The sequence below is a fragment of the Carlito syrichta genome, unplaced genomic scaffold, assembly GCF_000164805.1.
Source record: "Carlito syrichta isolate Samal-C Ts95f unplaced genomic scaffold, Tarsius_syrichta-2.0.1 Scaffold301644, whole genome shotgun sequence".
NCBI classification, from domain to species: Eukaryota; Metazoa; Chordata; class Mammalia; order Primates; family Tarsiidae; genus Carlito; species Carlito syrichta.
The window spans coordinates 151,826-175,243 of record NW_007245740.1 but is presented as its reverse complement, the minus strand read 5'-3'; the positions used below and the strand labels follow the sequence as shown (position 1 = coordinate 175,243).

Here is a 23,418-nt window from a genome sequence, read left to right as displayed (position 1 = left end):
CTCTGTCGCCCAGACTGGAGTGCAGTGGCCACTCCTGGCCACCGCAGCCTCGACCTGCTGGGCTCCGGCCATCCTTCCACCTCAGCCTTCCAAGTAGCCGGAATTACAGGCATGTGCTCCCACGCCCGGCTGATTTTTTTTTGATTTATTGTAGAGATGAGGTCTTGCTGCCCAGGCGGGTCTCAAACTCGCAGGCTTAGGCAATCCACTCACCTCAGCCTCCCAAAGGCGCAGGATTACAGGCTGAGCCACCGAGCCCGGCTGAAACTCTTTAGTCTTAAATGTCAATTGGACACAAGAGTATGAACTCATAATTTTTATTTAAAAACATGCAAAAAAATTATTTCCTAGCTCTGTCCTCTGAGAAAGTTTAGAGCAATGATAATCAGTCAAAACAAATGCTTCTTACATTATTACTTTTACATTAAAGAGCTAATGTCATTCTATCAAAAAGGACACAGGAGCCAAATTGAAGGGGCTACCACTGGCCAAAGGTTGGGCAAGTTGAGCATTAAAAAGAATAATCACTATAATATATCAGAAAAAACATTAAATATGTAACAGTTCATGAATTCATAATGATACTCCAAAGCATCCCCATTGGTTACCACAGGAAATTATTAGGGCAGCAGTATATTACCTGGAAAATGGATAATTCTTGGAAAAGAATCCAGCATGTAGCTTGCCTTTCCTGTACAAATTACTTCAGGGTAACTGACCAGTTGATGACAGAAAGTTTTAATGACAGCAACTACTAAGGAAATAATTAGTTGAGGGAGAGGGCATGAGTGGGTTTTAAAATCACCAGGTAAAGGCTGGGAGGGACCCTCAATGAGGAATCAGGCAGACAGCACTAAGCCCACTCAGACTTTGGTCACCCACAAGGAGGACAACCAGATACGCTGACACGTGTTGTGAGGCAAAAGGAAGCACACACCAGTTACCCTAGCTTATAGCATGAGCCTGAGTCTTATTAACCCCTAGCTCCACACACCGGTATTTGGGAAACAGATGGAAGAACCATGCAACCCTTCATCTCTCAGAGCATCATCTTTGGAGCTAAATGTCAATGCCCAGGCCCCACCCCAGCCTCCGGATCCAGGACATGCGTGCAACAAGAACTCCCGAAGATTCTGCTTTACAGTGAAGGCTGTGCTGAATCAAATAGCACCTGAGGATGCTTTCACCTCCATCTGGTAGGTAGGCCACTATTAGCTATGTGACCCTATGTCTCTAACAAATTACTGAGATAAAGAAATAGACTGAGTGGGGCTCGGTGGCTCAGCCTGTAATCCTGCACCTTTGGGAGGCTGAAGTGAGTGGACTGCCTGAGCCCGTGGGTTCGAGACCCGCCGGGGCAGCGAGACCTCATCTCTACAATAAATTAAAAAAAAAAAAATCAGCTGGGCATGGTAGTGCATGCCTGTAATTCTGGCTACTTGGAAGGTTGAGGCGGAAGGATCGCCGGAGCCCAGAAGGTGGAGGCTGCGGTGGCCGGGAGCAGCCACTGCACTCCAGTCTGGGCGACAGAGTGGGACTCCAACTCAAAAAAAAAAAAAGAAAAAAAAAAAAAAGAAATAGATTGGATTGAGGAAGGGAGACACTACAGAGCAAATGAGATTTAACAGTCATAACGACCAAGTGTAATATGTGTATTCTGTTTAGATACTGGTTCAAATAAATCAACTGTAAAAAAGATCTTTTTAAGGCACTCAGGGAAGTGTGACTATGAACTGAGTATTAGAAAATAGTAGGAAGTATTGTTAATTTTGCTAGGTGCTATAATGGCATGGTGGCTATGGTTTTAAAAAAAGTCCTTCCTGATTAGAGATGCATATTGAAGTTCCAATAATGAAAATGAGCTCTGATCTGAAAATTGCTTTAATATACTTCGGGGGGAAAAGTGTGCATGTGTTGGTTAAGAAACTAGTTTGGGATTCATCTCCAAATTCTCTAGTTTTGTGTGTATTATTTTCCATAATAAAAAATTTTTTTGAGCAGTGAGTGAAGATGGAGAAGTAGGGACAGCACATCTGGGCAACCCCCTTCAGGATGTCAGGCTATAAAAATAACAATGGCAAACATAGTGTGCACTATGTGCCAGGGGACATTCTTAGCTCTTTATCCCTATCACATCATTTGACCTTTACAGCCACCCTATCAGGTGGGTTCTATTGTATAGATGAGGAAACAAAGGCAGAGAGCTATTAAGGAACTTGCCCAGGGTGATGCAGAAGGTAAGTGGCAGAGGAGGTGGACCCAGGCTTGTAAACATTATGCAATAGCACATCTCAAAAGGAAAGCATTGGTAGTCAGGGAGTCGGAGGTGGAAGGCACGACCAGTAGGAAGGGAAAACTGAGGTCTCTGAGGAGGAAGGAGATAATAGGTTCCCAAGTCAGGCTTAGGTTTGGGAGGGAGGAAGGATTAAGGACAGGTCAGGGATGGAGAGAGCAGCCAGAAGGCTGTGTGCCTGGTGGCCACTGCCATGCACTGAATGCATCCAGCCTCAGTTCCAGAAAAGCAACAGCTACTAAGTGCTCGCTGTGAAAAGCTGAGAACTTCATACCCCGTGTGCTGTCTAATCCCTATGACAGTGCTGTGGGATAGCATAGCCATTATTCCTCTGCCTTATAGGTGACAACCCAGAGGGCTGCTGGCCAATCCATACTCACACAGCTAAAAGGCAGTGTAGTAGAACAACCAGGCCTTTGCATGCCAGTTTCCTGTTCCAAACCATGGTGACTCATTTTTCTATTTCCTCACTTGTTTCAAGAGTGTTCATAATTGCTTGCTGACACATTCTCATGATAGTACACATACATACAAAAAACCAAGAATGTCCAAAAACTAGTGAAATCCATGTAAGGTCTGTAGTTCATACTCTGGCTTCACTTCAGATTGTATAACTCTTTCACCTTTTTAAGGTCTGTGGTCCAGTTAGTTATATCTGCTAATGTCAAATTCCTGGTTTAAGTGATGCATTTCTATATGGTTATCCTAGTTATGTAAGATGCTACATGGGGGGACACTGGGTGACGGGTACACAGAACCTCTCTGTACTATTTTTGCAACTTTCTTTTAGTTTATAAATATTTCAGAATAAAAAATTTAAAGAGAAAACTGGATGCCAGAGCTTAGACCTAATATATCACTAAATGATTTTTAACTCTTTTAATGAAGAAATAGACTTGGAGAGCCTCATCAGGGCTTTCGCCTCTCCCTAGTCCAGACGTTTTCATTTCAGCTGCTTCTTCCTCCTACCCACCATCACATCCAGCCTCTCCTTCTCACACCAGTTACCCCCCTGCCTTCCCCTCCTCTCTCACCTCACACTAAGCAGTGGAAACAACTAGAAAATGGCCATTTCAGTTTGTTCACAGAGGCATGGCCCAGAACGCTCCATCACTGGCATCTACTATGTTTGATGTTTCTGAGTCTCCTTCTCTGCTTCTTCATTTGCCCTACATTGTCCTTTATTCCATCAGAGCACTTCAAAATTTTTAAAAAGTAGCAAACCAGAAGGAATTTTACAGTCATCATGCTTGGAAAGGTCTCAAGGTTCAGATATCTTCTATCCTGCTGCAATCACCTGCCCAAGTGTTAGTGCCATATGTCACTTCTCACAAAAATCAATTTTGAAGAATTATCCAATGAAATATAAACAATAAGCAGTGTCAGTTGCAAGGAATCCATTTCAAAGAAAGCACTATCAGAAATGGCTAAAGCAACAGAAATGCAATTGTTAACATTTCTTTTATGGTTTTGTTTTTCTTTCTCAACTGCTTTTTATTTCCATGTAGGGGAACGGGAGGAAAAATGCATAATAGAAGATATTCCAAGTGACACACTGATAACAGGTAGGTAAAATGCACTCTGTTAAATGTTGAACTCAGGATGTTGTTTTATGGTATGATGCTAGTCTCTTAAAGTATATATTATTCGGCAATAGTATAATGTTGCATAATTTTCTCTTGGCAGTTTATCAAATTATGCAAACCCAATATAAAAATAGTCTTAAGAGTGAACTGTATAATTCTTAAAACAGGAAACCTGGACATTACCCCCCAGAATCCAAGTCTGTTTTATTTTTCCGGTTGTCAGTTTTCCTTACGTAAAAGTATCTTTGGTGCCATTTACCATTCTAATTGTGACTAAACACACAAAGCATATATGAGGCCTTTAGGCTGGTCCAGTGAGATAAGATATGTAGCCCAAGTTATGTGGCCTCAGCCTCCTGGAGTCTCGCAGTGCCCAGGGAAAGAGGCACTGTGGGAGACATGCAAGTAAAGATCTGAGGCGGCTTTCCAAACAAAGTGCCCATAAAATTCTATGGTCACCATGGTGATTTCTGTATATTTCCCACGCTGCTGCCAAGCACATCCCCATACAACTGAGCTTAACTCACCTTCTGAGAAACACATGCCCATTGTGAATTGTGTGGAAAACCTAGTATGATAGTTAATATTCAAGTCAGAATCAACATCAAATTCCATGATTTTAATGCAAAAAAGCATAATCTAAATTTAGTGGTATTCTTTGTAAGTGCTGATTATGTATTTTTATATCCCTTTCAATTTTACATTGAACAGTATTGAATTCACCTTTCAATTTATCTTTGCCATTACATCTGAACATGCTATTGCAAAAAGTAATGACTCATCCAGCAAATAATCAAACAAATGCATCAAGCATGGAGGCAAAGAGAGCAATATGAATAGAGTTTTGGGATGAGTAGAGTAGGGAAAAAATATATGGAGGAGAACTGAGTGGTATTAGAACCTTCAGTGCTTTTACAGTCAGTGTGGGAAGAAGCCATGGTGGGGACCATGAAATCTGAAAAAGGTTGCCTGGATCCAGATCACAACTGTGTCACCTGATAGCTCTGTGCCATTGGGCAAGCAACTCAAACTGTTTATTTGTGAAATGCAATGATGATAATAATAATAACAATAGCTATTTCTTTTGGTTGTGATGATGATTAAATTAATATTTACAAAGTTTCTGGAACCTGATTCAGCACACAGAAATAATATAAGTGTTTACCCTAAGCCCAATTCTCTTATCCCAGGGGAAGCGTGGCTTCCTGGGTGAACAGTCCTGCGGCAGCTGGCTGTTTTCCTCATAATGCCTGAACTTTCCAGCTTGGGTTTAAAGAGACAAAGGAAGAGGACAGGGGCAGGGGCGGCCCGCCCACCTGCCTGCCACCTTGTGACCCACCAGTTGGATGGGCGAGGCACAGGACTCACTGGGACAGGTCAGAGAGCCACCGAAGTGTTAGAGGAAGGACAGCAAATGTAGCTGGACAGTAAGTCTCCTGGCAGTGATGTCAGGCCTCAGTCCAGCCTGGTGTGAAACCCTGTGCCTGCCGTGGCTGGGTTTCACACTCCAGGTCAGGAGCCTCCTTACTCCTTGCCGCTTTGGATGCTGCTGTCTGTTCCTCCTTCCTTGATTCCTGCCAAGACTCTTCCCTAACTCAGACTGTTCCTCCTCTCCCCACATTCCCACACCTCTGGCCCTGTTCCTTCATCTCTGCAGTTTCTTTAGCCATCACCCTCAGGCAATCACTTAGATTTAGAGCTCAGCTACTTAAATTTGCTGTTACAGGAAAACTTTGAAAACATATCAGGTCAGACATGTTAATTTTTCTTCAAAAGAGGACAATATGGCCTTAAAGTCTAAGAGCCTCAGACTCTGGTTTTGGAAGCGGTCCTGTGGATCTGCTCCAGCACCCACGGCCTGAGGCAGGGGAGCTGACGTACTCCCCACACACTCCTGTGCCCTGCAAAGCCTTTGCTTTTTTGCCCTGCAGTGACCGCTCACCTTTTCCTTGCCAGGCGCACAGCTCATAACTGTCCATGGTGGAGGAACTATGTCTCCACAACCCTCATCCAGTTATCCTTGACCTGATCCACTAAGTACATCTAAACCCTTTTCACCTGAAAGTCTTTCACGACTGAAGGCAATGATTTCACGCGTCCCAGGTTTCTCTTTCCCAGGGTAGCTCTCCTTGGGTTCAGAGCGTGTGGCTTCAGTCCACGTAGGGAACACGTACTCTCAAGCATTTGGCTTGTCCAGGCTCAGAGCTGAGGACTGCAGACTCCACAGGGCCAGGACGGGAGAGGCTCCTGACCCTGCTCCCGGCTCCAGTCAGCAGAGAGACAGTGGGCAGCAGCAAGAGCACCTAACCCAAAAAAAGGGCTCACTTGCTGCTTCAGGACAGACAGACAGCACCAAAGAGGCCCACAGAACAAGCTGTGGAGAGAAGAGGGAGGGTGGAAGGCTCTGGCAAAAATAGGAGGGGCATAAAAGAACAGAAGATTATTAATTCAGATATGGAAAAATTGAGGACATAATATAAGCAAATAGCATTAAGGAGAAAAAAGCAAACCAAACTAATCAAAACCCACTATACAAACAATACAAGTAACTCATGTTCCAAATAGAATGTCAACTACAATGGGCACAATTTTCTATGGATTTAAGTAGCTAGGAGTCAGTCATGGGCCCCTTTGCTCAGGTGCTATGGTCAGCCAGCCGGCCACTGAGACTCGGGCACCGTGTGAGGAGTCATAGGGTCAGGGGAAGGAAGACAACCTTTCCAGTTTCATGGCAATCATAAATGGTCATTTGATGTTGTGTCAGCAAGGACACTTATGGTTTAAAGGTGTATGGACAGAATGAGCTCTCTGAGGGCATCAACTCTATTCTATCCACCTTTGAATTCCTGAAGCCTACTACAGAGACTAACATAAAAAGGCAAGTTATATAACATCTCAGGTGGCAAGTGCAGTGGACAATGTTACAACAAGCAAGGGGGCAGGAAGCTACCAGCATGGACAGAAAAGGCTCACTGAAAAGGTAAAACTGGAGCTAGAACCCCGGGGACATGGAGGCTCTGAGGTGTGTCTGAGGAAACAGAGGCAGCCAGTGAGGCTAGAAGTTGAAGGTGGAGGAACTTTGGGTGTACAGGTCAAGGCCCCTGAGGCCAGAGGTCATGAAGCCTTGGTCAATGGCTACACACAGACTTTGATTTTGTCTCTGAGTGAGACAGAAAACCTTTGGATGGGTTTTAGCACAATTTACTCTTTAAATGCCAAAGGCAGCAGTGTTGAGAAAAGCCAGCGTAAAAGCAGAGAAATCAGTGGGAGACACCTACTATCATCCAGGAAGGAGAATGGGGCTTGGATTGGGGAAGCTGCAGGGTACTAGGGGCATTTTGAAGGCAGAACCTATAAGATGTTCTGACAGAATTAAAATGGGATTAAAAAAGAGAAGAGTAAAGATAATTCCAGGGTTTGGAGTCTGAGTAACTGGAAGAATAGAGTTTCCAGAGGTGGAAAAAACTGCAGACAATAGTTTGGGTTGGGGGGTCAGGAGTTTGTTTCTGGATGAATTAAATCTGTCACAGATTGGCTATCTGTCACAGTCCATTTTGTGTTGCTGTAACAGAATACCACAGCCTGGGTAATTTATAAAGAGAAGAAATTTATTTCTCATAGTCCTGAAAGCTGGGAAGTTCAATGACAATGGGTATATAAAACAACTGCTTGAGAGTACTGCAGGACAGTCAACACAGGTGGAGCTTTAGAGGCTGTGTCTGTGGAGAAGGGAAAGATACAAAGTGAGCTCCACAATCAGCCCAATGTTTTCTGTTCAGGAAAATTTCCAAACTATAGATTAGGGGAGTAAAGCCTGAGAGAAAGGACTAGGGGAAGAAGGTTAGCATTCAGGACTGCCAAAGTGCCTGGAAAGCGAGGAGAGAAATCTAGAAGAGGAAGGAAACAAAAATAAGGGGACTAAAAATCTGCACAAAAATCTTCCCCAAATAACTGGCTGATCCCTAAGCTACATAAAAGCAAAGAGAGATTCAAAACAAACAAAAACAACCAGCAGAAAATAGCAACTGCTAAAGAACTGAGCAAAGATTTCATTAGCCACATGGATGTAGACAGAAAGGGTCATTGACCCAACAAGGTTGAGGGACCTCAGAAAATATCCTGGACTTTTAGGTGAAACCTACAAAGGCCACACGCCAGGAATAAGATTAGATCCTAGGAATGAGGACCACATCGCGTGAATGGGTTACATTCTAGGAATAGGACAATCTGGAGTAGACCAGCTCTGTCTGCTAGGGGAATAATTCGCCTTGGATGAGGGTAACATTATCCAATACTTCTATAATATTCAGCACCCAATCCAAAATTATAAGGTATGCTTAAAAAAAAAAAACCCAACAAAACCCAAAGAAACAATGACTAGAAACCAAAAGATAAAAACAATCACCAGAAAAAGACACAAGTGATACAGAGAGGGACTTTAAAATCATTGCTAATTAAATTAAGGAAAGCAAAGAAATGGATGGATGAGATGATGAAAGGATGAAGAATTTCAACAATTGAGTCTCTTTCTTTCTTTTCTTTTTTTTATTTGAAAGATGGGTTTACAAATCAGGGTTAGGTATACAAATGCTAATTATGCAGGTACCCTTGTTAATGAGGTGTGCCCTCTTTCCCAGGCAGATTCCCACTACTGCCAATCATTCTTTTATAGTATTACAATAATTGTTCAAAATCCACTTATGAGTGAGAACGTATAATACTCAGTTCTTTGTTTCTGTGAAAGATCACTCAGTATTACAGACTCTAAGTCCATCCAGGTTGCGTGAAGTTCATGATTTTGTCGTTTATGGTTGCATATTCCATCGTGTATATGTACCACGTTCTTTTAATCCAGTCCTCTTTTGATGGGTAGCATGGTTGGTTCCATGTTCTTGCTACTGTGAACAATGCTGAAATAAACATACGCACGCAGGTATCTTTTTTATAGAGTGATTTGAGTTCTTACGGGTATATTCCCAGTAGGAGGATTGCGGGGTCATATGGAAGGTAGATTTTTAGATCTTTTAGGAATCACCACACAGTTTTACACAGAGGCTGTACTAGTTTATGCTCCCACCAACAGTGTAGAAGTGTTCCCTTTTTGCCGCATCCTCTCCAGGATCTGTTGTTTTTTGAGTTATGGATGATAGCCATCCTGACTAGAGTTAGGTGGTATCTCAGTGTAGTTTTAATTTGCATTTCTTTGATGACTAGTGAGGTTGAGCATTTTTTCATGTATCTGTTGGCTGCTCATGGAAGAATCAACATTAAGATGTCCATCCTACCCAAGGCAATCTACAGATTTAATGCAATACCCAGCAGCATTCTTCTCAGACCTGGAAACAACAATACAGGAATTCATATGGAAACATAAATGACCACGAATCACCAAAACAATCCTCAGTCAAAAACAAAAACAAAACCAAAAACAAAGCACACTCCCAGACTTTAAACACTATAATAAAGCTACAATAATCAAAATAGCCTGGTACTGGTACAAGAATAGGCATATAGACCAATGGAACAGGATAGAAATTCCAGAAGCAAAACCTCAATTTCTCAACCAACTCATCTTCGACAAAGCCTCCACCACCCACTGGGGAGAGGAGAACCTATTCAGTAAATGATGCTGGGAAAACTGGCTGACTACATGCAGAAGATTAAAACAAGATCCTTACCTATCACCATACACAAAGATCAACTCTAAATGGATCAAAGACCTAAATGTAAAACCTCAAACTATAAGAACCTTAGAAAATGCAGGAGATACCCTTATGGAAATTGGAACTGGCAACCAATTCCTGATCAAAACCCCAAGTGCCCAGGCCATAAGAGATAAGATAGACAAGTGGGACCTCATCAAACCGACAAGCTTCTGCAAAGCCAAATAAACCATCAAGAGAGCGGGGAGATAGCCCACAGACTGGGAAAAAATATTTGCCAATTGTATGTCTGACAATGGCATAATATCTAGGATCTACAAGGAACGCAAACGTGCTGAAAAGAAAAAATCAAACAACCCCATTACAAAGTGGGCAAAAGATATGAATAGACAGTTCTCAAAAGGGATCTCTACGGTGGCTCAGCCTGTAATCCCGCGCCTTTGGGAAGCTGAGGTGAGTGGATTGCCTGAGCCCGCGGGTTCGAGACCCGCCTGGGCAACTTGGCGAGACCTCATCTCTACAATAAATCAAAAAATGAGCCAGGTGTGGTAGCGCGCGCCTGTAGTTCCAGCTACTTGGAAGGCTGAGGCGGAAGGATCGCTGGAGCCCAGCAGGTCGAGGCTGCAGTGGTTGGGAGCGGCCACTGCATTTTAGTCTGGGCGACAGAGTGAGACTCCAACTCAAAAAAAAAAAAAGATAAGCAGACATTCTAGAACTGAAAAATACAATAACTTAAATAAAGATCTGATTGAATGGATTCAACAGACTGAAAGAGATTGGATTAGTGAACTTGAAGAGATAGTGGAAAAAAGAATAAACAGGTTAGAAAAGAATGTAAGAGACTTGAGGGAGACGGATAGTCTAACATACATATAATTGCAGCCCCAAGAGGAAAGCTGAGAGAATGGAGGAAAGGCAATATTGAAAGAGACAATGACCATAATTTTTGAAAAATAAATGAAAAAAAGAAAGATATTAACCCAGAGATTCGAGTAGCTCAGAGTATACAAAGAGAAAATCTTAAAAAATAACCAAAAGGGGAAAAACCCCACAATTATTTCAGAAGCAATAAGAATGACACCTTTTCTTTCTTTCTTTCTTTCTTTTTTGAGTTGGAGTCTCACTCTGTCGCCCAGACTGGAGTGCAGTGGCCGCTCTTGGACTCCAGTGATCTGCTGGACTCCGGCGATCCTTCCGCCTCAGCCTTCCAAGTAGCTGGAACTACAGGCGTGCGCTATCACACCTAGCTAATTTTTTTTGATTTATTGTAGAGATGAGGTCTCACCAAGTTGCCCAGGCGGGTCTTAAACCCGCGGGCTCAGGTAATCCACTCACCTCAGCCCTCCAAAGCGCGGGATTACAGGCTGAGCCACTGAGCCTGGCGACAACTTTTCAACAGAAGCTATAGCATCTTCAAAAATGCTTAAAGGAGAGGAAAAAAGTGTTGTAGCTTTGTAACATATTTTGAAACAGGAAGTGAGATGCCCTCCAGCTTGTTCTTCTTTCTCAAGATTGATTTGGCTATTTGTGATATTTTGTGGTTCCATATGAATTTTAGAATTGTTTTTCTATTTCTGTTAAAATGTTATTGAGATTTTGATAGAGATTCCATTGGAACTGTAGACTGCATTGGGTAGTAGGGACATTTTAACAATATTATGTCTTCTAATCCATGAACACAAGACACTTTTCCATTTGTTTGTGCCTTTAATTCTTTCATCAGTGTTCTGTAATTTTAGTATACAATTCTTTCACACTCTTCTTTAAATCTGTTCTTAAGTATTTTATATTTTTTGTGCTATTGTAAATGAGATTATTTCTCCAATTCCTTTTTAAAATAGTTCACAGTTACTGTATCAAAATGTATGAGGGGGGACCCAGAAAAACTGGAATTATTTCTGGGAGGGTGGGCTTCTTAGAGTACAGGCTTCCCCCATTAGGTAAGTGTTCTAGGAACCCATCGGTATCAGTGTACTGGCTAGTGTTATGAGAGGCTGTGTTCGGCTTCAGTGAATTTTTTTTTTGAGATTTTTTTTCAAAGCATTTGCCCATTTCATGATGGGTGACTTATAAGCACACCTGTCCACACACTACTGTGTTCAGCAGTTTTTGATCAAAACGGCATGACCCCAATGCCCCACTCGCCCTATTGACCCAACTCACTCCAACCAACTTTTTTTTGCTTGTTTCCCTGGATGTGAAAGAGATGAAACAGAAACTGCAGGAGCACTAAAAGGTATCCAAATTGATGAGTTCAAAAACTGTTTTGAGCAGTGGAAAAAGCATCTTGATAGGTGTATTGTAGTAAACTAAGAGTACTTTCAGGGTGACAAGTTTATAAGAATAAATATACAATTTTTAATAAATGAATTCTGGGTTTTTTTGGTCCCCCCTTGCATCTGATTTTTATGTTGATTTTGTATCCTGCAACTTTACTGAATTCATTTATAAGTTCTAATAGCTTTTTATGTAGTCATTAGGGATTTCTCTATAAAAGATCATATCATTTACAAAAAGAAACAATTTTGCTTTTTTCTTTCATATTTGGATCCCTTTTATTTCTTTTTCTTGCCTAATTGCTCTGTCTATAACTTCCAGCACTCTGTTGAATAAAGGTGGTGAAAGTGGGTATCTTTGCCTTGCTCCTAACTTAGAGAAAATGCTTTCTGTTCTTACCATGAGTATAATGTTAGCTATAGACTTTTCACATACAGCCCTTTTTATGCTGAGGTACTTTCCTACTATTCCTGGTTTGCTGAGAATTTTTATCATGAAAGGATGTTGAATTTTGTCAAATGCTTTTTCTGCATCTATAGAGACAATCATGTAATTTGTATCCTTTATTCTGTTAATATGGTGTATCATATTAATTGATTTTTGTGCACTGAGCCTCCCAGGGATAAATCTCACTTGGTCATGATGCATGATTCTTTTAATGTGCATTTGGATTTCCTTCACGAGTATTTTGTTGAGTTTTTTTTCTTTTGCATCTATATTCATCTATATTGCAAGTCCCTATAACCAAAGTCAGGACTGGGCTCAGTTCACTGGCTTGCCATGTGAATACACTAGCAACTGCTATAGGCCAGGCTCTTTGGAGGTTGGCTTGCCTGTGGCAACAAATGGCTCTGCTTTCACCTCTCTGTCTCACTGAACTATTGCAAAACCTTCAATTGCCCATGTTATTCCTTGACTTTTACTTAGCATGTACTTGATCATAAATGCAAGTACCAAACACTACTTTGTTAAGAAGTATTGATCAAGAACATGCTTATATTTAATTTTAAAATCATGGCTGGGCTCGGTGGCTCAGCCTGTAATCCCAGCTCTTTGGGAGGCCAAGGCAAATGGATTGCCTGAGCCTGCAGGTTTGAGACCAGCCCAGGCAACTTGGCGAAACCTCATCTCTATAACAAATGAAAAATTAGCAGGGCACGGTATCGCGGGCCTGTAGTTCCGGCTACCTGGAAGGCTGAGGCGGAAGGATCGCTGGAGCCTGGCAGGTCAACACTGGGGTGGTTGTAAGCATGTCACTGTACTCCAGTCTGGGTGACAGAGTGAGACTCTGGCTTAAAAAAATAAATCATTGTGAAAATAATATATTCATCAGGAATATTGGCCTATAGTTTTCTTTTTTGTGGTGTCTTTGTCTGGCTTTGATATCAGGGTAATGCTGGCCTCATAAAAATGAATTTTGAAAAGTTCTCTCCTCTTCAATTTTTTAAAGAGTTTGAGAAGGATTGGTATTGATTCTTTTTTAAATGTTTGGTTGAATTTACCAGTGAAGTCATTTGGTCCTGGGGTTTTCATTATCGGGAGAAAATATTGATTATTGTCCAATCTCCATATTAGTTAAGGATCTGTTCATACTGTCTATTTCTTCATGACTTAGTTTTGGTAGGTTGTGTGTTTCTAGGAGTTTTTCTGTTTCTTTTAGGTTATTCAGTTTGTTGGCATACAATCATTCGTAATAGTCTCTTATGATCCTTTTGATTTCTGTGGCTTCAGTTTTAATATCTCCTCTTTCATTCTGGTTTTGAGTTATCTTCTTATCTTAGTCTAGACTTCTTGCTTTCAAACTATATTATAAAACTACAGTAATCAAAATAGCATGGCATTAGCATAAAGACAGATAGACCAATGGAATAGAATAAAGAGCCCAGAAGTAAATCCGCATGTATATGGTCAACTGACATTTGACAAAGGTGACAAGAACACACAATGGGGAAAGGATAGTTTCTTCAACAAATGGTGCTGGGAAAACTGGATATCCACATGTAAAATAATGAAATTAGACATTTATTTTGCACCATCCACAAAAATTAACTAAAATAGAGTAAAGGCTTAAATGTAAAACCTGAAACTGTAAGACTCCCAGAAGAAAACATAAGAGAAAGGCCTCATAATTTCTTGGCAATAATTTCATGGATATAATACCAAAAGCATAGGCAACAAAAGCAAAACTAAAAAGCTTCTGCATAGCAAAGGAAACAATCAACACTGAAAAGACAATCTATAAAATGAGAGAAAATATTTGACAATGGGTTAAGCTCCAAAATACATAGAATGCCTACAACTTAATAGCAAACCCCCCCCCAATAACGCAATTAAAAATAGGCTAAGGATTTAGGATAGACATTTCTCTAAAGAAAATATAAAAATAAGCAGCTGGTATGAAAAAAATTCGCAGTGTCACTAATCTTGAGAGGATGCAAATCAAAGTCACAATGAAATATTTCATATCTGTCATGGCTATTTAAAAAAAGTATTGGTGAGGATGTGGAGAAATTGGAAACACATGTGTGTTGTTGATGGGAATGCAAAATGGTGTAGATGCTTTGGAAAACTTTTTTATGCTGAGGTACTTTCCTACTATTCCTAGTTTGTTGAGAATTTTTAATCATGAAAGGATGCTGAATTTTGTAAGAAAAATTCTCTTTTGGTATTTAGTCCAAGAAGGAAAGTTCAAGAGGGATGACCTCAGCATAGAGATTCCTCAAAAAAGTAAAACCAGAATGACCATATGAACTAGTAATTCCACTTCTGGGTATTTACCCAAAATAATTGAAGTCAAGATGTCAATGAGCTATTAGTATCCCTACATTCATAGCAGCATTATTTAAATAATCAAAATATGGAAACAACCTATAGGTCCATTGACAGATGAATGAATAAAGAAAATAAGCTGGGCACAGTGGCTCACGTCTGAAATCCCAGCACTCTGGAGGCTGAGGTAGGTGGATTGCTTGAGCCTAGGAGTTCAAAACCAGCCTGGGGAACGTAGTAATACCTCATCCCTACCAAAAAAAAGTTTAAAAAGTTAGCTGGGTGTGATGGTGCACACCCGTAGTCCCAGCTACTCAGGATGCTGAGGTGGAAGGACCACCAGCCAAGGAGGTTGAGGCTGCCATGAGCCATGATCACTGTGACAATGCCACTGCACTCCAGTCTGGGCAACAGAGTGAGACTCTCAAAAATACAAATAAAATGTGGCATGTACATACAATGGAATATTATTTAGCCTTAAAAAAGGAGGTTCTGCAGTCTGAAACAACATAGATAAACCTTAAGGATATTATGCCAAGCCAAATAAGCCAGTCACAGAGAGACAAATACTGCATGATTTCACTTACATGTGGTGTCCAAAATTGTCAAATTCGTAGAATCAAAGAGTGGGATGGTGGTTGTCAGGGGCTAAGGAGAAAGGGGAAATGAAGAGTTAATAATTAATGAGCATAAGCCAGGTGTGATGGCTCACGCCTGTAATCCCAGCACTTTGGGAGGCAGAGGCAAGAAGATTGCCTGAGTCCAGGGGTTTGAGACCAGCCTGGGGAACTTGGTGAGATCTTGTCTCTACAATTAAAAAAAAAGAACATAAAGCTCCAGTTAAGAAAGATATACAAATCCTAAAGATATGCTATACAACATTGTACCTATAGTCGACAATACTGTTTTGTACAAAGTAGACTTTGAGAAAATAAATATGACTCAAGTCAAAGGGGTATGCAAATCACCAAAGCTGAGTTGAATAACAGGAAGATGTGTAGGGGTGTTTCCTAGTCAACTTTTATAAATTTCATTTAAAAGTATGTTGAGTATAATAGATCATCAATGAAATTTCTATTCTTGTCATTATTTTCAACTATGATCATACCTTTAATCATCAATCCATTACTTTTAGTGCCAAATAATATAATAACATGCTCCAAAACACAATTCTTAATTTTAAAAATATCCTTGATGGAAAAATTCCAATACATACTTACTCTACACTTTGTTCACAATATGTTGCAAGCCCCTATGTCCAAAGCCAGGACTGGGCTCAGTTCACTGGCTACTGTGGGCCAGGTTCTTTGGAGTTTGGTTTGCCCATGTCAACAAATGGTTCTGCTTTCACATCTTTGTCTCACTGAATTATTGTAAAACTTTCAACTGCCCATGCTATTTCTTGACTTTTACTTAGCACATACTTGATCATAAATGCAAGTATCAAATACTACTTGATTAAGAAGTGTTGATCAAAAACATGATTATATTTAATTTTAAAATCATTAAAATAAAAAAACAAATTTAAAAAATTTTCTGGAATCTGTGGGGCCCTGAGACCATGTCCTAGACCCCTAGTCCAGAAAGAGTATATACCAGCTATGTCCTCTCTCTGCCTTCACATCTCTTAGGATCAATGGAATCCAGTAAAATACTCATTTAGAAGGTTCAAGAGGGATAACCTTAGAGCCAATCATCAAAATCTACCTAAAAGCCTGTTTTTCTCACTAGAATTATAAACAGTCTGCAAGGAATTGGCCTTCTGTCTTTCCTAGGTCGAGGTAGCTCAGAGCACCATAGACGAACAGAGAACAGGCTTTGTAGACAAAGTGGCTCTGAAATCTGCCTTTATTGCCTAATAGCTGGGTGACTTTGAACTCTGTTTCCTTATTTGTAAACTGGAGATAACTTCTGTGTTGGAGCAGCAAAACACCTGGCATGTCCTTGACTTGCTGCAGGTGCTCCATCAGTGTTGGTTCCCACTCCCTTGTTAAATTGGTTCCTCTGAGTATCTGTCCTAGACCTACTAGAAAAGCAGGTGTGGCTCTCACTCTGGCTTGTATTCCCTGATTGGAAGCTGGCAGAGGACAATATGGGAATACGGGTCAACAGTGCCAGCCAAGGACATTATAGCCAAGCCTGGGATAAGAAATCCTTGCTCTATAAACTTGCTTGGAAGCTCCTGAGCCAAATATATTCTTTATTTTTCAAAATCTTATTTCTCTTAGTCCTTCTTATTACTGTCCCTTAATAATAAAGTCCAAATTTCTTAAATAAAGAATGGATAAAGCAATTGTGATAGTAAGTTTGAGGGGGAAAAATAAGAGGAACAAGAGGGAAGACTCTGGTGGCGCGCAAAGGTGTACATATCACCACATGTCTCATGAGTTTTAAAATCACTTGCTTTCTGCTCCTTGGTGCATTTTTTAAAAATGAGGTTGTTAGTCCCTTATAAAAAGTATAGAGTGATAAAAAGGGATGAGTTCAATGAAACATAGTGATTGTAATGTGAGAGACTGTTCATTAAAAATAAGACACTTAGAATTCGAAACCCAATGGGAGGCTCAAACCTTACCTGTACAATGACCACTTGTATACCTAATCCTGAATTGTACCCCACATCTTTAAAAAAAATAGAATTCAAAACCAATAAGCAAAAAATTCTGCTCCTGGATGCTCCCTTTCAAAGAGTTCCCTAATAGGACTAAAGCACTCCGCCAAATTACCCAAGGTTTTGGTTGTTTTTCAAAGTAGAAGTCTTATTAGAGACTAGCAGATAGGAGAAGAGGAGAGCACCATGTTAAATAAGTATTGTTTATCAATCCCACTCGTGCCATATGGGAGGCTTCACCACCCTTCAGCACTGTCTTGGATTGGGTGCTCTTTGAAGCTGACACTGAGCCAAGGATTCAAGTGCAAGTGATTTGCTAAGACAGTGCTCCCAGGAGAAGGGAAGGAAAGAAGACAGGCAAGGATGTGATCTCAGGTTAACCCCACTTTCATCCTAAGCCCTGGGGGAGCTCAGGAGCATAAAATAACTATAGACATGTGATCCAGCAATTCCAATCCTAGGTCTATACCCACAAGAATTGAAAGCAGGACCCAAACAGACACTTGTATGCCAATTCTCACAGCAGCGTTATTCACAATAGCCAAAAGATAGAAACAACCCAAATATATATCAATGGATGAATGGATAAACAAAATGTGGTGTATACACACAATAAAATATTATTCAGTTATAAACAGGAAGGAAATTCTGTTACATGCCACAACGTGGATGAACCTTGAAAATATTATGCTACGTGAAATAAACCAGATACAAAAGGATAAATACTGTCTAATTCCACTTATATAAGGCACCTAGAGTAGTCAGGTTCATAGAGACATAAAGTAGAATCGAGGTTATCAGGAGTTGGAGGGAAGACAGATGGGGAATTACTGCTTAAGTGGGTAAAATGTTTGAGAAAATGAAAACATTCTGGAAATGGATGGTAGTGATGGTTGCACAGCAACATAAATATAATTAATATCACCGAATTGTACATTTAAGATGATTAAAATGGTACATTTTATGTTATGTATATTTTACCACACTTTTAAAAGACATGTAAAAAGTAGTTGGATATGATATAATACAGTGTTTGTCTCAACTCCAGGCAAAGGAGCTGGGCATTTGTATTCGCACACCATTTATTAGCCTTCAGCTTGGGGCAGGGTGGCGGTGCCCCAGCTCAAGTTCTTCCCATCTCTGTGGGAAGCAAGGCTCCAGTACTCAAGACACCACCTCTAAAGCCACAGGCACGCCACCTCCAAGGGTGGGTAAACAGCAGGAAAGGGATCCCAAAGGGTTCAGGTGGCATCAACAGCGCCCACCGCAGTCATGGCAGCTGTCTTCTCTTTGGCCAAGAAAAGGTGCTTTTACTACAGGAGTGTTGCTGATTTCTGTTGACACCTTGCCTTGCCACAGGCCCTTTGCAGATACACATGGTTTCTAAAGATGCTGGCTTGAGGGAAGTGTCTGCCCTTTCAATTGCTTCTCCTTGGTGATGAAAAAAATGACAAATACCTGAGAATAAATGTAAAGGTAGATTTATAAAATTTTTACACTAAAAATGACAAACCAGTAACACGAGGCCATCTCATGTTTCACAGGATAGAAAAATGGGCAAAAGATAACAGATATGTCACAGGAAAGGAGATCTGAATGGTCAGGAAATAGATAAGAAAGCGATCAAGTTCATAACCATCAGAAAAAACGCAAAGCAAAGCCCATCAAGATGCCACTATACACTCAGCAAATGCCAAAATTTAAAAAATGGCAAATACCAAGTGGATAAGCAGATGTGATGCTCACACACACTCTGGGTTATGAACAAGTGCCACCACTTTGGTATCTACTGAAGTCAAACACAGGCACATCCTTTGACCAGATAAACACAGGAAATACCCAACAGAACTGCATGTATTTGTTCACCAAAAGACAGGCACAAGAATCTACATGTCAGCACCGTTTGTAACAGCCAAAAACTGGACTATGCCCAAATACTCATCAATAGACATGTGAAAAAAATAGTTGTCTACTCAAAAAATGGAATATTAACAGCAATGACAATGAATGATCTACATCAATATATAACAACACAGATGAACCTCACAAACACAGTGTTGATTAAAAGAAGCCAGACACAAAAGTGTACATTTTTATATAAAGTACAAAAACAGACAAAAATAATCTGTCTTTAGAAGTCAAGAGGTAGTGGTTACCTTTGGGGGAGGCTGGGAGTAGTGATTCATATGTGGCACATGGGCTTCTGGGATACTGATAAGCTGAGACTGGGGTGATTCAGTATGTGAGAGGGTGAATGTGTTGAACTACACTCTGATGTTCTATGTACCTTAATAGAGGGAATGACATGCTCCCTCTTCTTAGACTCTCAAAAAGATTATAGAGAAACAAAAGTTCATTCTAGGAACCTGGAACATGCTAAAAGTTCATTCTAGGAACCTAGAACATGCTAGGAACCTAGAACATGCTAGGAACCTAGAACATGCTAGAGCCTCCAAGTTCTCTGGAGGCTCTGCCAGATTTGGAGTTGGTTTAAGACACACACACACCCCTCCCCATATCCAAGCTTGTGGAGTGAGTGGTGGTGTACTTTGTGGTGGCCAGTGCCCTCAATTTGGGAATCAACCTAACTAAATTTTAATCTTAGCACTGCCACTTAGTATTTAGATAAATTTTGGCATGCCATTTAGCCTTTTTAGGCCTCAGGCTTCTCATCTGAAAAATTGGGTATTATTTTTCCTACTTGTAGCATTAAATGGAAAAGTTGATAGAAAAATGCTTTGCGCATTAAAAGCCCAGCAATAATGTAAATAATTATTTATCAAGTACTTACATAGAGCTTACAATGTGTGTTAAGTATTATACAAATGTTAATTCACTATTATTCTTCATACCCTAAGTGATATGCCGTCATTATCCTTACTTTACTGATGGGAAAACAGACACTGAGGGTTCAGTGTCTTGCCCAAGACAGCACAGCTAGTAAGCTGTGGCCCTGTTCCTAGCAGTAAACCCTGCGAGCTCTCTCACCACGCAATGAGAAGCATGCCAAGGCAACGCATCCTGTGGGTGTTTGTGTTAGCAGAGATAGATATCTTTTGTCACATGGTTATTTCAATCGCACTGTACTTAGCTCTCTAGAGACCTGGCTGACTCTGCCCAGGAGCAATGTTTCTCTTCTGCCATCTGGTGGCCACCATGGGGCATGATACCTGAGGGAGCATGTATTTAGGACTAGAGGATCATGACAAAACAAGCAGAAATTACCCTCATTCATTCTGTAACTCAAGGCAGTATGCCAGGAATACTGGCCTTTTAATGGAGGCCCAACTGGTACTCACTCATTAAATATAATTTATTGACCATGTACTGTGAAACATACTTTCATTCATTTCACAAATATTTATTGGGCCTCCACCATGAGCCAAAAAGTGCCCTAGGCTTATTGCCAGGCTATGGAGATCCAAAGAAAGAGGAATAAAATACATCCCAGTTTCTCACCTTGCAGAATGTAGCCAAGGAGGGCTACTAGAACATGTTAGTATGCTAGCAAGAATAGCCCAGGATGGGCAAGAAATGAATAGCAACAGGAACAAAGTCTTGGAAAATAAGGGGCGAGGGGAAGCACTAATAGAACAGGGACTCCCCTAACCATCCCAACAAAAGGGAGGCAGATAGGGTAAGGGTCAGGGAGTTAGGACATTTGGTGGTGGAAAGATGGTGCCTTAGATTGAATGGGGGATGGCCTGGAGCATTGTCAAACAGAAAAAGAATGCTGAATGTGACATACTTCTCCAAGCAATATTTCCTTACCCTAGGATAAAGTTGTGGAAAAACCAGTACTGGAAAATGGCCTGTATAATCCAGGCTTTGGGGTTACTCTTCCATACAACAGAAAGATAGCCCTTGGCTATGTTTCGAAGGGCTCATGTTTTCTCTAAATGATAAACTAAGAGGCTTCAGCTTCATATAGCTAGAAGCAGGCCACCAAACAACAGAGTTAGCCCATCTTTTGCTGCTTTTAAGCCTGGCATCAACTTTTTCTCCTTACTGATGTAATTTTGGTCTGGCATCCTCTTCCAGTGCAGTCCTGTCTCATTCACATTAAAAACCTGCTCTGGTAAATACGCGCCTTCATTAATAATTTCTCGAAGCATTTCAGGAAATTCCCAGGCAGCGACCATATCTGTACTCACTGCCTTGCCACTTACTTTTATGTTGTGAAGGTTGACTCTAGCCTTGAACCGATGAAACCAGTCACTAAAAGATGTACCCTCTGATTCTTTGCTGTTTCTTCAAGTCTTCAAAAAGACTTTTAAGCTTTCTCTTGAATCACCATTAAGCTGAGTAGGACTAGATGCTAATGCTTATCTTGCATCCACATACTGAGAAATTTTTCCATCTCCTTCATCACTCTTCCATGCTTCTTCGATATTATTGTCAACATCATCAGCACAGCAGACTTCACATTCCATGATCTTGTCCTTGTTCTTTAGAATCATGCTGATGGTTGAATGATTCATGTTATAGGAATGAGTGACGTCTACCATCTTTTTGCCTCACTCTGCTCTCTAAATTATTTTCACTTTTGTTTCCATCATTGCTTGGTGCTTCTTAGCAGTACCAGCTACATCACTGCTGCTTTTATGCTTGCTTCCAGACATCCTGGGCTTGAAATAAAGATACTGTACTACTGTACTCTATATAGTACTGTAAAGTATACAAAAGCACAACCACTTTTGTATACGTGGCTGCAGAGGATGCATGCACGTGACAATGTATGCCAGACACGTGAACTAACTTACACAACTGGACATGCGAACACATGTTCAAATCTTTGTAAGTTCACAACTTCAAGATTCATATGTAGGGAACTTGCTGCAGTGATAAACAGTATCAATATTTTATCACTTCAAAATAAATGTAGAAACTTTAATATCATTTAAGTACCTCAGTTCTCCTCCCCTTTGTAATAAAGTTGTCTTAAATATTACACATACTGGAAAACATACAATGTTATAATATCTGCTTTCAACTGTCAAACATATCTCACCTTCATGCCTTAAAAATATTTTTTACTGGATATAAAATTCTATTTGACAATTATTTCCTTTCAATGCTTGAAAAACTGTGCCACTGCCTGCTGGCATCCATGTTTCTGATGAGAAACTTGACATCATTCAAACAGTTGTTAACCTATCAATAATGCATCATTTCTCTCTGGCTATATTTTTATTGTCTTCAGTTTTGAAAATTTTGATTGTGATATATTGAAGATGAATTTTAAGAGAGGGTGTTATACTGTTTGGGGTATGCTGAGCTTTTTGAATCTGTAGGTGTGTGTCTTTTACCAAATTTGGGAAGTTTTCAGACATTATTTTCTCCAATATTTTTTCAACCCTGCATTTTTCTGCCTCTCCTCTGGGACTCCAATGACACAAATTCTAGACCTTTGATTATTTTCCCACAGGTCCATGAGGTTTTGTTTGAGGCTCTTTGTTTTGTTTTTTATTTTTAGAGACAGGATCTCGTTCTGTCACCCAGGCTAGAGTGCAGTGGTGTGATCATAGCTCACTGTAGCCTTGAACTTCTTTGCTCAAGTGATCCTCCTGCCTCATCCTCCTGAGTACCTGGGGCTACAGGTGTGTGCCACCATGCCGGCTATTTTATTTTTTGGAGAGACAGGGTCTTGTTATTTTGCTCAGTCTAGCCTTGAACTCCTGGCCTCAAGTGATCTTTCCACCTCAGCCTCCTAAAATGCTGAGATTACAAGTATGAGCCACTGTATCAAGCCTGAGGCTCTTTTTTAAAAAAAAAAAATCTATTTTTTCTCCATTGTCTAGAGTGAATTCTTTCTCTAGTCCTAATTTCAATTTCACTGACCCTTTCCTCCATCATATCCATTCTTTTACTGAGTCTAGTTAATAAAGTAAGCTTTTTAAAAATTTTAAATATTGTATTTTTCTTGTTCTAATATGTCCATTGTGTTCTTTTTATATTTTCTACTTTATTGCTGAAATTACTTTTCCATTTATTTCAAGGATGTTTATACTGCTTATTAATAATTTTTATGATGGCTGCTTTAAAATTCTTATTAAATAATTCAGATATCTATGTCATCTTGGTGTTGGTGTCTGTTAACTGTTTTTGCTCATTTGAGTTGAGATTTTCCAGATTCTAAGTAGGTGAACAATTTTGGATTGTATCCTGGACATTTTGAGTATTATGTTATAACTCTGGTTCCTATTTTTTTTTTTTTTT

At 40.3% G+C, this 23,418-nt stretch overlaps 1 protein-coding gene across 1 annotated transcript in view; it reads left to right on the top strand.

The window, feature by feature from the left end:
• The first annotated feature begins 3,734 nt into the window (after positions 1 to 3,734).
• The window catches only part of LOC110595398 (transmembrane emp24 domain-containing protein 11), a 40,508-nt gene continuing 20,824 nt past the window's right edge, over positions 3,735 to 23,418 (top strand). Inside the window, exon 1 of the mRNA XM_021710918.1 lies at positions 3,735 to 3,858. Coding sequence (XP_021566593.1) covers positions 3,735 to 3,858 — 124 coding nt within the window. The remainder of the gene's footprint in view (positions 3,859 to 23,418) is intronic.